Below are 12,708 nucleotides of genomic sequence, written 5' to 3'. Positions count from 1 at the left end.
AGGTCCTCGTCAACAGCATAAGTCATGTTCATAGTGTATACTCTTGGTTTGATGTTATGAAAATGGAACTTTGCCTTGTGGTCTTCCTCCTAAAAACACATAAGCCCAGTCTAATGGTGAGAAAGACATTGGACATCCCTGTTGAGGGACATCATACAAAATATCTAACCAGTAGTCAAAACTCCAGGTTATGAGAAACAAAAATGTGAGAAGCTGTCACAGCCAGGAGAAGCCTAAGGAGACGTGACCAAGTGTAATGTAAATGAAATAGGATTCTGGAACAGAGAAAGGACGTTAGGGGAAAACTGAGGCAATCTGAATAAAGTATGGAATAGAGGAAACTGGGGGTGGGGTATATGGGAACTCTGTATTATCTTTTTAGTAGTAGTTTGATAAATCTAAAGTTTAGAGCATCTTTATTCCTGTCCTGCCCCTAGCAATTATACTCCAATAAAGACATTAAAATAGATAAAGTTTAGAGCAGAAGTTAGAGTGAAAGTTTAAAGTTTAGAGTGAAGGAAAAGAATCAGTATCACTATTATATATTTTCAATAAGTGGGAAAATCCCTGATGGGAAAATAAAGTGAAATTGCAGTCAATAATTTGGCATCGTAAGTTTATTCAGCCTCTCTCATTATTGGACCCCTCATTCTTCCCTGTCATTCAAGTAACAGCTAGCTCAAGAATACCACACATCCGTTCCCTAGGCAGAACCTCATTTTTCCATGGGTGAAAAACATAATTTCTTTGCCTTAAATTTATTTCTAGACATTGAGATAGAAAGTGAGGATACCAGGTTTCTGAAGCAAAGACAACTCTATGTCTAATGACAAATAAGAGGTGGGTCAGTATTCAGCTGATAATTGTAAGAATTAAGTTTTCTTGTGCGTAGAAACCTTCACTCTTGCTTTGGTTCCCGGCACTTAATTGTATTCAGCTCCCTAACACTTCAGTACCATTTTACTCCAGATTACAGAGCACAGCTGTTTCTAGTCTGTCTCCCTTTCTTTATTCTCCTTTCCTCCCTTTTGTAGGCTGCCCTTTCTCCTCTCTTGCCAGCTACCTGTTCACGTCCTTGTCTGCCACAGCTCAGTTCAGATCCTCAGTGGAACTTCTTTTGCATTTGGAGACATTATGACACTTCAGCATTTGAATATTTTCCAACTTCTATCATATATGTTTTTCCTCCTCAGATTGTCAGCTCCTTGGAAGAAACACCACTTCTCAGATTGCCTTTGTATTTCTGCTCTTTTTGATTGATAAAGCGGATGTCAAAAATAACTTTACGGTGCTGTGTGAATTGGCTTAAGCCCTGCAGGGGTTGAATCCGTCTGATGTTCACCAAATTTCCTCTTCATGTTGCCCTGTTGATACAGCATTGGTGCTGGATTCTTGATAAGGTGTGTGACTGAAACTGTGATTATAAGGTGAGCAAGCAGATAATACCTTGTGAATTTTCAAACATTGTGAGTGAACTTTCAAAGGGAAAATTATTTTACACCATTGTGCCTAACACTTTCAAAGCTGCAAGCAGTTTATTTACTGATCATTAGCATATCCATTAAATAAATATCTGCAGTCAAACATAGTCTGACCAGTCTTTTGGTAAACAAGCTACCCCGTCTAGACAAAAATTGATGACACCAGCTTCCAATTAGCCAGAACACAATGATGTGATTTGATGTTAAGTTAGTAATGCTCTGAGTTTTAACTATCTTCAGTTAGTTTTTTATTCTCCCTTCCACTCCTTGCCCAAGTTATCTTATTTTCTGTTTTGCTTCATTTTGTTGTTTCATTCTTACGTTGCAGCTTGTGTTAAGTGCATCACTTCATGGCATCCAATTAGAGAATCCTTAGATAAGCATGACTTGGCCTGCCTACATAAAAATGTTCTTTAAAATCTAGCTAGATTCCTTTTCCTATCTGCAACTAAGCCCACCAGAGCTCTTTGGATTAACTCATGGGCCATAACATAACAAAACAGGGCTTTATTCCCCATCACTAAATCTGGTCTCTACTTTGAAGTTAACCAAATTCCATCTTTGGTTAGATTCTTTACTGCAGTCTTAAACTAATCAATAGGAGACCACCACCCCACCCCCCTTTTTTTTTTACTCATACCAGAGTTATCGGTGACAAAACCTGGCAATTATTTAATACTTATTTTACAATGACTATTAAGAAAAAAAAGCATAATAAATCACATGAGAGCTATGTGTGATTAGAAGAGTTTGCTACATGAAAACTCAGAATTTCCCTTTTTCTTTGTAAACCAGCAATCTTTATTTCACCTATCACTCTCAGTGCCTCCCACCCCCATGAAAGCATTTGGGGATATAGAAATGGTAATATTCTTGAATATTCTTGAATATTCTTGAACATGAATGTAAAAGCTTAATGCTTTTCAAAGACATTTGAATGATGATATATATGAAAGGAATTGAGTGGGAAACTAAGAAGCTCATACAGACGTCTAGGGAAAAAGTGGTAGATTACATGCGTCTAATTTTGCAGCCTCCTAAAGCCCCACTAAAATGAAGAGCCTTTTCCCTTCAAGGCATAAAGCTATGAGGCGAAAAGGAAAATAGAAGTACCAACAAGCTTGTGGGAACCGGGAAAAGCTAGATAGAAGGAGCAACAAGCTGGGCAGAACTGAAAAAGCTAAATCTGAAAGTAGTCGTGGAGAAAACTAGGAACAAACCTAATTCTGATCCCCACGAAAATCCCAAAAGATCTCAGGAATTTGTAGACTCAAGGACTTCTAAAAGTAGAGCCAAAATACAATTGTTAACAGTTTGTCTAAGAAGTTGTTAATTACCTAGTCCACCCCCCTCCCCCCTCCCCTGCCAATCCCGCAACTGCCCCCAAGCCGCCACCCACTCCATCATCAACACCCTGAACAGGGCATAAACAGCTAGTCCCCTCCCCAGCAGAAGAATGGAGGTTTATCTGCTTATTCTCTGGAGAGGGTAAAGACAAAGAGGGCCTCTAAATTAGTAGACTACAGGCCCAGTTGCGGGGAGGAGTGCCAAACAGAAAATAGGAGAATTAAATAAATGTGCATGTTGGTTGTTGAACCAGTTCCTCTTCTCTTCTTTATTTGCTTCCCAGAATACTGGAACCAAGACTTTATCCTCCAGGCAGGAGGCTGGAAAATTCTTCAGAATGGACCAGCCCAAGAGGAAAGATCTAAATGTACTGAAAATCCCAAGTTCTCCAATAATATGGCCCAGCCAGATCACTCACAGAGAAACCCACAGACGGTTAGCCTCACACATATACTCAGAGCTTCCAGTTTTTGGTCCCTCACTATTAAATATTAATAAACAACCAAGAATTACCAGATATCTGCGGAAACGATTTAACATGAAAGAGAGAAAACAAAGAAGAGCACCCTGGAGAAGAAAAAACTATGTGAGATAGGTAAAATATAAAAACAAAACAAAACTATTATTAATAGCCTCAGAGATATAAGAAAGATATCACAACTATGAAACAAACAGGATGCTCTGAACATGCAGAGCAAAAAATTAAAATTTGAAATATGAGAGCAGAAATGAAAGAATCAAAAGTAAACAGAAAAATGCAAAAAAGAGTTCCAGTCTAAAAGAAGATAAGTAGAGTTCTATCATCTAACAATAAGTCCCAGAGAGAGAGACTAGAAAAACTGGGGGTAGGGAGAGACATTAAGAAAATAATTCAGGAAAATTCCTTAAAATCAAAAGACATGAATTTCAAGAGTAAAAGGCTTTGATGTCCTAACACACCAGTGTGAATAGATATACATCTGTATGAACTTTCAAACCCTGGGACCAAAAATAAGTTCCTAAAACTTCCAGAGAGAAAATAAGTCATATATAAAAGAAGCTGAAATGCTTCAGACTTTTCATCGGTGACATTGGAATCTAGAAGATAGTGGAGAAATGCCTTTTGAATTCTGAAGAAAAATGATTTTTAATCTAGAATTTTATAACCAGCCATACTATCAGTCAAGTACAAGGGAAGAGTAAGATATTTTTTGGACATGCAAGTTCTCAAATTTTTTCCTCTTTTACCTTTCAGAAAGCTGCTGAAGTCTACACTTCACCAAAATGAGGGAGTAAACAAAGAAAGAGAAAGATATGGAATACTGAAAATTATCTGTGCATGGGACCCTGTGCAGATGAGAAGTGAAGGGGATCCTCTGGATAAGGTGAGAGAACAGGTAACCAGGCCAGACTGGAACCAATTAAAAATCTCTGGGAGATTCTTCTCCAAGATATGAAATTGATGTAATATTGGATACATCTGAGAGTCTTTCAAGGAGATTTAGGCCAGAGGTTGACAAAACACAGCCTGAAGTCCAAATCTAACCTAAGGCCTAATTTTTTTCCTGCCTGTAAGCTACAGAGGTTTTCTTTCTTTCTTTTTTTTTTTAAATTATTATTTATTTTGGCTGTGCCGGGTCTTAGTTGCGTCATGCAGACTTCTTAGTTGCAGCATGCGGCTTCTTAATTGCAGCATGTGGACTCTTAGTTGCAGCATGCATGCAGGATCTAGTTCCCTGACCAGGGATCAAACCTGGGCCCCCTTCATTGGGAGCGCAGAATCTTATGCACTGGACCACCAGGGAAGTCCCTACAAAGGGTTATTTACATTTTTAAAGGGTTGGATCAAAAAAAATGTAGCAAACTGTATGTGAACCAGAAAACCTAAAATATATACTGTCTATCTCTTTTATAGAAAATGTTTGCTGACCCCTGATTTAGACATCTGGTGAAAATTTGGGGGGTTTAATTAGAGATCTGTGTATAGAAAGCCAAACAAACAGAAATTTACACACACACACACACACACACAATTGTTGATTTCACGTAAAAGAAAAAATTGTGCAACTGAAGAGATGGTAAAGCAAACGTGTTATGTAGAAATAGGAAGGAGAACATTGAGTACTGGGCTAAAATAGTTGAATGTGGGTGTCTCTATGGGGTAATGGCAGAAGGAGGGAAGGTGGGATTATTGATTTTTCATTAAAAAAGCCTTGTAGGGCTTCCCTGGTGGTGCAGTGGTTGAGAGTCCGCCTGCCGATGCAGGGGACACGGGTTCGTGCTCTGGTCCAGGAAGATCCCACATGCCACAGAGCGGTTGGACCCGTGAGCCGTGGCCGCTGAGCCTGCGTGTCCGGAGCCTGTGCTCCACGACGGGAGAGGCCACAACTGAGAGGCCCGCGTACCGCAAAAAAAAAAAAAAAAAGCCTTGTAGAAGTATTTAACTTTTAAACAATTTAGCTTTTAATTTGATAAAAATTAACAGGACCAGAAGGAGGAAGGGGAGGTAAGGGGGACAGTAAGCACATAAGAAAGCATGAAATGTGTACCCCATTGTTCCTTTGGAAACTGCTGGATAATTCTGAATGGTTGACTCTGTCCCTCCCCTGGCATCGAGCCCACCTTTGGTAGTTTGATGAGAGGAGGCTCAGTTTCTCACATGAAGGTCTGCATAAAAGACAAAAGAAAACTGAAGAAGTGTAGGTTTAGAAGGAGGTAGGTATAATAATATTTGGAGGTTCTTTATTATACAAAATGGTTGAAAGTAATTTGCATTGAGGTACTAATACTGGGGTGTATTGTTTGTAAAGTACAGAGGTGTACAAGAAGATACTGTTATCTTGAAAAAAACGGCACAGGGAAAAATCATTTTTTCCATTTCTGAATTTTCCACACTGGGATTGGGACAAGGTCAATGCTCAATAAATGCACATTGACTAAATAAAAGAATCTGTAAAAATACCTCATAAAGATGGAAGAAATCTTAGGTACATTAGACCAAGAAAATTAGGGTGATTTAAATCTGAGTAAAAGTGGTCATGAATTCTCACCAGAAATTAATAAAAAGCTATTGTTCTGTATTACAGTCACAACTGTCTTGAAAAATTCTATTACTACATAATAAGATTCAAGGCTACGTCTGAAATATTTGGGATTTAAATGAACTTGCCTTGCTGAGTACATTAATTTCTTTTTTTTTAAATTGAATTATAGTTTTGTTTTGTTTTGTTTTGTTTTTTGCCACTCTGCACAGCTTGCAGGATCTTAGTTCCCTGACCAGGGATTGAACCTGGGCCCCAGCAGTGAAAGCACTGAGTCCTAACCACTGGATTGCCAAGGAGTTCCCAAACTATAGTTGATTTACAATGTTTCAGGTATATAGCAAAGTGATTCAGTTATATAGACATATAGATAGATATAGATAGATAGATAGATAGATGTATAGATCTACCTATATATATTCCTTTTCAGATTCTTTTCCATTTTAGGTCATTACAAGATATTGAATATGGTTCCCTGTGCCATACAGTAGGTCCTTGTTGTTTATCTATTTTATATACAGTGGTGTGTATCTGTTAATCCCAAATTACCAATTTATCCCTCCCCCCCTTTCCCCCTTTGGTAACCATAAGTTTGTTTTATATGTCTGTAAGTTTTGTACATCTTTTTAGATTTCACATACAAGTGATATCATATGATATTTGTCTTTGTCTGGCTTACTTCACTTAGTGTGATAATCTCTAGGTCCATCCATGTTACTGCAAAAAGCGTTATTTCATTCTTTTATATGGCTGAGTAATATTCCATTGTGTGTGTGTCTGTGTGTGTATGTATATCTGTATATCTATAGATATAGATATAGATATACCACATCATCTTTATACATTCATCTGTCAATGGACATTTAGGCTGCTTCAGTACATTAATTTCTTGTTTTTTGAATTTTATTTATTTTTTTATACAGCAGGTTCTTATTAGTTATCTATTTTATACATATTAGTGTATACATGTCAATCCCAATCTCCCAATTCATCCCACCACCACGCCCTGCCACTTTCCCCCTTTGGTGTCCACTTGGGCGGCCAGCATCTTTGTCTCAGGTCTCCCTGGACAGAGAACTAACCAACAGGAAAGTGGTATTGCCTTCCTTTTTTGAAAAAGCACCTGTTTGTTTTCCATAACCACATCTCTATAAGTACTTTATGAGGTGGGCCACCATGCCGTGATTATCGGCAACAGAGAGTCAAAGAGAACACGATAAAACAGTGACCAGGAAAACAGAGTATTGTTGAAACAGGGAGGGGTCAATTCTTGGAAAGGGGTGGTCCAGATGAACCTGGTGTCAGGTGATCAGGCCTAATCTTATACGTCTGGTGGTCACAGCCGAAGAGTGTGATGAAGACCAGGCAGTGTATCAGATATAACCAACACATACTGTGTGCCAGGCTACTGTCCTGGGTCTTCTTTTACACACATTACCTACCTTACTGTAATCCTATAATGGGCTTATTATTACACCAATCTGTAATAATAAGATGAGGAAAATAATGCTCAGGAAGAGTAAGTGGTTTATTTTTCCTCATGGAAACATAGCTGGTAAGAGACAGAGCTGGGTGTTCTGACTTCAACTCCTTGACTCTGAAATAACAAACCCATCTCAAGAGTCACGAGACTCACCTTAAGTCTAGGGCAGCCCATCAGAGTCAAGGAACTAGGGAAACTGGACTTGAGGTAACTTCAGTTCATCTAGAGGGCTTCCCAGTCTCCCTTTGGGGCAGGAGTCGCTCCAGGGTGCAGCATGCCTGGGCCTGTCAAGAGTAGTAGTTGAGTCCTGATAAGATAAAGCAAGTGGATTAATCTGCTTAGAGAGAAGCGCAGATTCTGACTGTGTCTTGAGGAGGAGTAGTGGAGAATCAGAGCTGCCATGTATAGGAACAGACCCCAGAGCTTGGATGGGCCTTTAGGGAGTGTTTTGTCCACTGACTTGAGAAAATTATCCAAGCCAAATAACACCAGCCACTGTCGAAGCAGAATGACAAGTACATTCCTTGAGATTATACCTAAAGGGAAGACAAGAAGAAAGGAAAGTGGGGATGTTCCCAGGCCTTTGATCTTGTCTACCTGACACAGGCCTCTCGTCCCCCACCCACAGACTTCCTGAGGCAGGAAGTGGTGACATGGCCCTGGGTTTGTCAGCCCTCTCCTGCTCTGAGTCATCAGGATTGCTGGCATAGTTCTCCAGGAGATCTCCAAGGAGATAATTCACTCCCCTTTTAGGGGCTTGGCATCGTGCTGAGTGGCAAATCACTCGTGAACTGCCAGACTTCCATCCAGTGTGAGATTTCCTCCTTGGAACGTCTCTCAGGTTCCTTATAAGCAGTATCTTCTGACTTCTATTAACATTATCCTATAGTAACTAACTCTAAGTGGGGAGGGGGGGCTGTTGATTATCAAAATAGACAGTGGAATGAATTACAGTGAATTTTAACCATTCCCCCGTTGTGGAATGTGAATGTGGTTTCCAATATGTGTTATTCTAAACAATGTTAAAGAGAACATCTTTCTACATAAATGTGTGCCTGTGGATGAGTTCTGTAGGATAGATCTCTAGATGTGGAACTGAGGGGTCATTTAATTTATTTTATTTATTAATTTTTTAATTAGTTAATTTATTTATTTTTGGCTGCGTTGGGTCTTCATTGCTGTGCGGGGGCTACTCTTCACTGCAGTGCGTGGGCTTCTCATTGCGGTGGCTTCTCTTGTTGTGGAGCACAGCACCTAGGCACATGGGCTTCAATAGTTGTGGCACGTGGGCTCAGTAGTTGTGGCTCGCGGGCTCTAGAGCTCAGGCTCAGTAGTTGTGGCGCACGGGCTTAGTTGGTCTGCGGCATGTGGGATCTTCTCGGACTAGGGCTCAAACCGTGTCCCCTGCATTGGTAGGCGGATTCTTAACCACTGTGCCACTGGGAAAGCCCAGGGTTCATTTAATTTACATAGAGGAAAAAATAACATAAATATAAGTATTTATGTTGTTTTAATTTACCCTATTTAAAGCCTTTTTATTATGGAGATTTACAAACAAATATAAAATTAGAACGGTAGAATGAATGCCCACTACCCCTTTATGAACTCACAGCCACCCTTAATATACCTTTTCCCCTGCCTCCCCTCCCCTTGATTATTTTGAAGCAAATCTCAGACATTGTATCATTTCATTTGTAACTATTTCAGTATGCGTCACTTCAAGATGATTCTTTAAAAAAAACATAACCACAACACTATCTTTGTACCTCAAAAATGAATATAATCCAGATATGTCAAATATTTAAGATCTGAATAGGTTCTCAAAAACTGTCCTTAAAAAAAAAAAAAGAATATTTACCCTTCCACCAATAGTACTGCAGAATTCTGGAGGGAAAGACTGTACAAGGGAAGGAACTTGTATTAGCCAATGTTGAAATGTGAAGAGCGACACCAAGAAATGGCAATGTAGCAAGAGTGGAAGCTGAACCCACCAGTGGTCTCTGAGCTCTCCTCATACATTTCACCCCCCCCAAAGAACAGTCTTGAATAGCAGACGACATCAAAAGGCAGCTGTGCTTTTCTCAGAATAAAACAGCTGAGTTAAACAATCAAAACCAAACAGCTGTACTGCCTTTGGATTTAGTGTTACATTAAAATTAGATGTTTTCTTCCCCCCCCCGCCCTTTCTTTTCTTTTCTTTTTTTTTTTTTTGCAGAAAGAAACAATTGAAGAGTTTTATTTTAGACATAAATGTTATGTTCAAATCATGTGCACACAGCCCACAGTAAAATGTTAGTTATTATGGAAATTTGGCTGATAGCACTGTCACACATAAGTCTATGGGGTCTAGACCCCATAAGTCTAGACCCTCTCTCTATTGTTTTCATTATTCAATACTACTTAATTATTTAGAATTTGCCTGTGTACAGTGAACACTATTTATGATCCAGAAGTGGAAGTTCACATGCAAATTTTTCAGATATTTTATTTGTAAAAAATATGAAAATATTCCATGGAATTAAAACAACTTAAACTTGATTTTTAAACAAGGATTATTTCTTTCCTTTATAGAAATGTTAATTATTATCTTAAAATCTAAACTATATGGAACAATACAAGCAAAAAAACAAAACACGGTCTTAATTCTTCCTTAAAATAAGCCTATAACCTTCCAAAGAATAAAGGTAATACTATTCGTTAAAATTTACATTACAAAAATATGGCTTGATTGTAGAAATATAGTTAAGCTGAAAGAAGAAAATAAAGATTCCTATGGTTCCACCATTTATTCTTCATATATAACCTGGTATACATGCTAGACACCAGTCAGAGGTAACTACCGGCCATTCATAAATCCATTTTGCAAACTTAAGGGTTACACTGTTCATTTTCGTCTGTAGTCTGCTTTGTTTTCTACCTAGGTCATGATAATTTTTCCGTGTCATTAAATATTTTTCATGACATAATTAACATAGTCCCACAAAAGTGTTTTTAACTTTTTTCTCTCCATGAGTACATTCTGGGAGTCAGACTCTCTAGAAGCAGAAAAGAGGAGACCGACTTGAAACCAGCGCTTTTCAAATTATGTGTGATGAAGGACAGTTTTAAAAATGTCCAATCTTGGGAATTCCCTGGCAGTCCAGTGGTTACGACTTGGCGCTTTCACTGCTGGGACCTGGGTTCAGTTCCTAGTCAGAGAACTAAGATCCCACAAGCCGAGCTGTGTGGCCAAAAATAAATAAATAAATAAATAAATAAATAAATAAATAAAAAGTAAAATTTCCAATCTATTATGGACTGAGATTTTAAAAAATATGATAAAAATAAGAGAAATGAAACATTAATTTCAGAAACAATTTTCAAGAAAATATTTAATAGAAAAATAGAATAAATGTATACCAAGTACCAGCCCAAACTTTTAATTTTATTTATTTGGTTGCAGGATCTTAGTTCCCCAACCAGAGATTGAACCCACGCCCCCGGCAGTGAAAGCACAGGCGTCCTAACCACAGGACTGCCAGGGAATTCCCACAAACCTTTTAATATTAGATGTGATAGATATCAAATTACTCTGTGAAATGGTTGTATAAATTTCAGAGTGTTTATTGTCAGTATTTTTTATTGATATTATCACAGGCCAGTGGCAGTTACATGGACTGTACTTTGATTACATTACTTTAGACCTTCCCAAGAACGTTAAGTAAATACTTCTCTTCGTAAACAGTCAGGGGTGGAAAGGTTAAATAATAATTTTAATTTGCTATTTGAGAGTTGAGCCAAGAACCTTCAACTCTCCTTCACTTTCCCCACACGGGCAGGCCCAGCAGGGTCCTCAGGATGTCTTGGTGGATGGTCACAGGAGTGTCATTCCTTGGGCTTTCCTTACCATTCCTGAAAAAAGGTGTGTGCAAGAAACCTATCTTTCTATCTCTCCTCTACCGCAAGCTCCTTTAAGAATGATCCCAGCTTTGCAGACGCCGTCACCCTGGAACTTCCTGCGCTGCCCAACCATGGTCAACCCTACCGTGTTCTTTGACATCGCCATCGACGGTGAGCCCTTGGGCTGCGTCTCCATCGAGCTGTTTGCAGACAAAGTTCCAAAGACAGCAGAAAACTTTCGTGCTCTGAGCACTGGGGAGAAAGGCTTTGGTTATAAAGGTTCCTGCTTTCACAGAATAATTCCGGGATTTATGTGGCAGGGTGGTGACTTCACACGCCATAATGGCACTGGTGGCAAGTCCATCTATGGGGAGAAATTTGATGATGAGAATTTCCTCCTGAAGCATACGGGTCCTGGCATCTTTTCCATGGTAAATGCTGGCCCCAACACAAACGGTTCCCAGTTTTTCATCTGCACTGCCAAGACTGAGTGCTTGGACGGCAAGCATGTGGTCTTTGGCAAGGTGAAAGAGGGCATGAATATTGTGGAAGCCATGGAGCGCTTTGGGTCCAGGAATGGCAAGACCAGCAAGAAGATCACCATTGCTGACTGCGGACAAATCTAATAATAAATTTGACTTGTGTTTTATCTTAACCACCAGACCATTCCTTCTGTAGCTCAGGAGAGCACCCATTCATCTCCATCTGCTTGAAATATCCTATAATCTTTGTGCTCTCATTGCACTTCTTTGGGTTCCATATTTTCCTTATTCCCCTCCAAGTTTAGCTGAATTGCAAAGTTAAGTTTATGGTTATGAAATAAAAACTAAACAACCAAAAAAAAAAAAAAAGCAGTGATCCCAGACTGCTCTCTGAATGAGCCAACCAATAAAGTGGCCCACCTAGCTCTTGCTTTTATTATTATTATTTTTTTTTTTTGCGGTACGCGGGCCTCTCACTGCTGTGGCCTCTCCCGCTGCGAAGCGCAGGCTCCGGACGCGCAGGCTCAGCGGCCACGGCTCACGGGCCCAGCCGCTCCGCGGCATGTGGGATCTTCCCGGGCCAAGGCACGAACCCGTGTCCCCTGCATCGGCAGGCGGACTCCCAACCACTGCGCCACCAGGGAAGCCCTGACTGATTCTTTTAAGCAGCTTTATTGAGGTGTAATTGATATACAGTGGACTGCACATATTTAAAGCATACAATTTGATGTGTTGACATATATATATATATACACATATACACACCTGTGAAACCATCTCCACAATCAAGATAGTGAACATATTCATCACCCTAAAGTCTCTTCATGCCCCATTAACATTCTTTCCTCTGCCACTCCTGCCCCCTCCCCTCTCCCAGGCAAACACAGATCTGCTTTCTGTCAGTATTATCTACTTTGCATATAAATAAAACATAAATTTATTTAATTATATTTTTGGCTGCGTTGGGTCTTCGTTGCTGCGCGCGGGCTTCCTCTAGTTGCGGCGAGCGGGGGCTA

General features: G+C 39.6%; 1 protein-coding gene across 1 annotated transcript; it reads left to right on the top strand.

The window, feature by feature from the left end:
• The first annotated feature begins 11,272 nt into the window (after positions 1-11,272).
• On the top strand, positions 11,273-12,061 carry LOC101274692 (peptidyl-prolyl cis-trans isomerase A-like). The gene has a single exon (XM_033403253.2). It carries the CDS (start codon positions 11,288-11,290, stop codon positions 11,834-11,836), a length of 549 nt encoding a protein of 182 aa, XP_033259144.1. The 5' UTR covers positions 11,273-11,287; the 3' UTR covers positions 11,837-12,061.
• Positions 12,062-12,708: the final 647 nt, after the last annotated feature.

The sequence above is a fragment of the Orcinus orca genome, chromosome 18 (genome assembly GCF_937001465.1).
Source record: "Orcinus orca chromosome 18, mOrcOrc1.1, whole genome shotgun sequence".
NCBI lineage: Eukaryota > Metazoa > Chordata > Mammalia > Artiodactyla > Delphinidae > Orcinus > Orcinus orca.
Note: the sequence above shows the minus strand (reverse complement) of the source record. Positions and strands in the feature narration are given on the sequence as shown.

Excerpts from the sequence above, each read along its gene's own strand:
- LOC101274692 (XM_033403253.2), top strand. The coding sequence starts at position 11,288 with ATGATCCCAGCTTTGCAGACGCCGTCACCCTGGAACTTCCTGCGCTGC.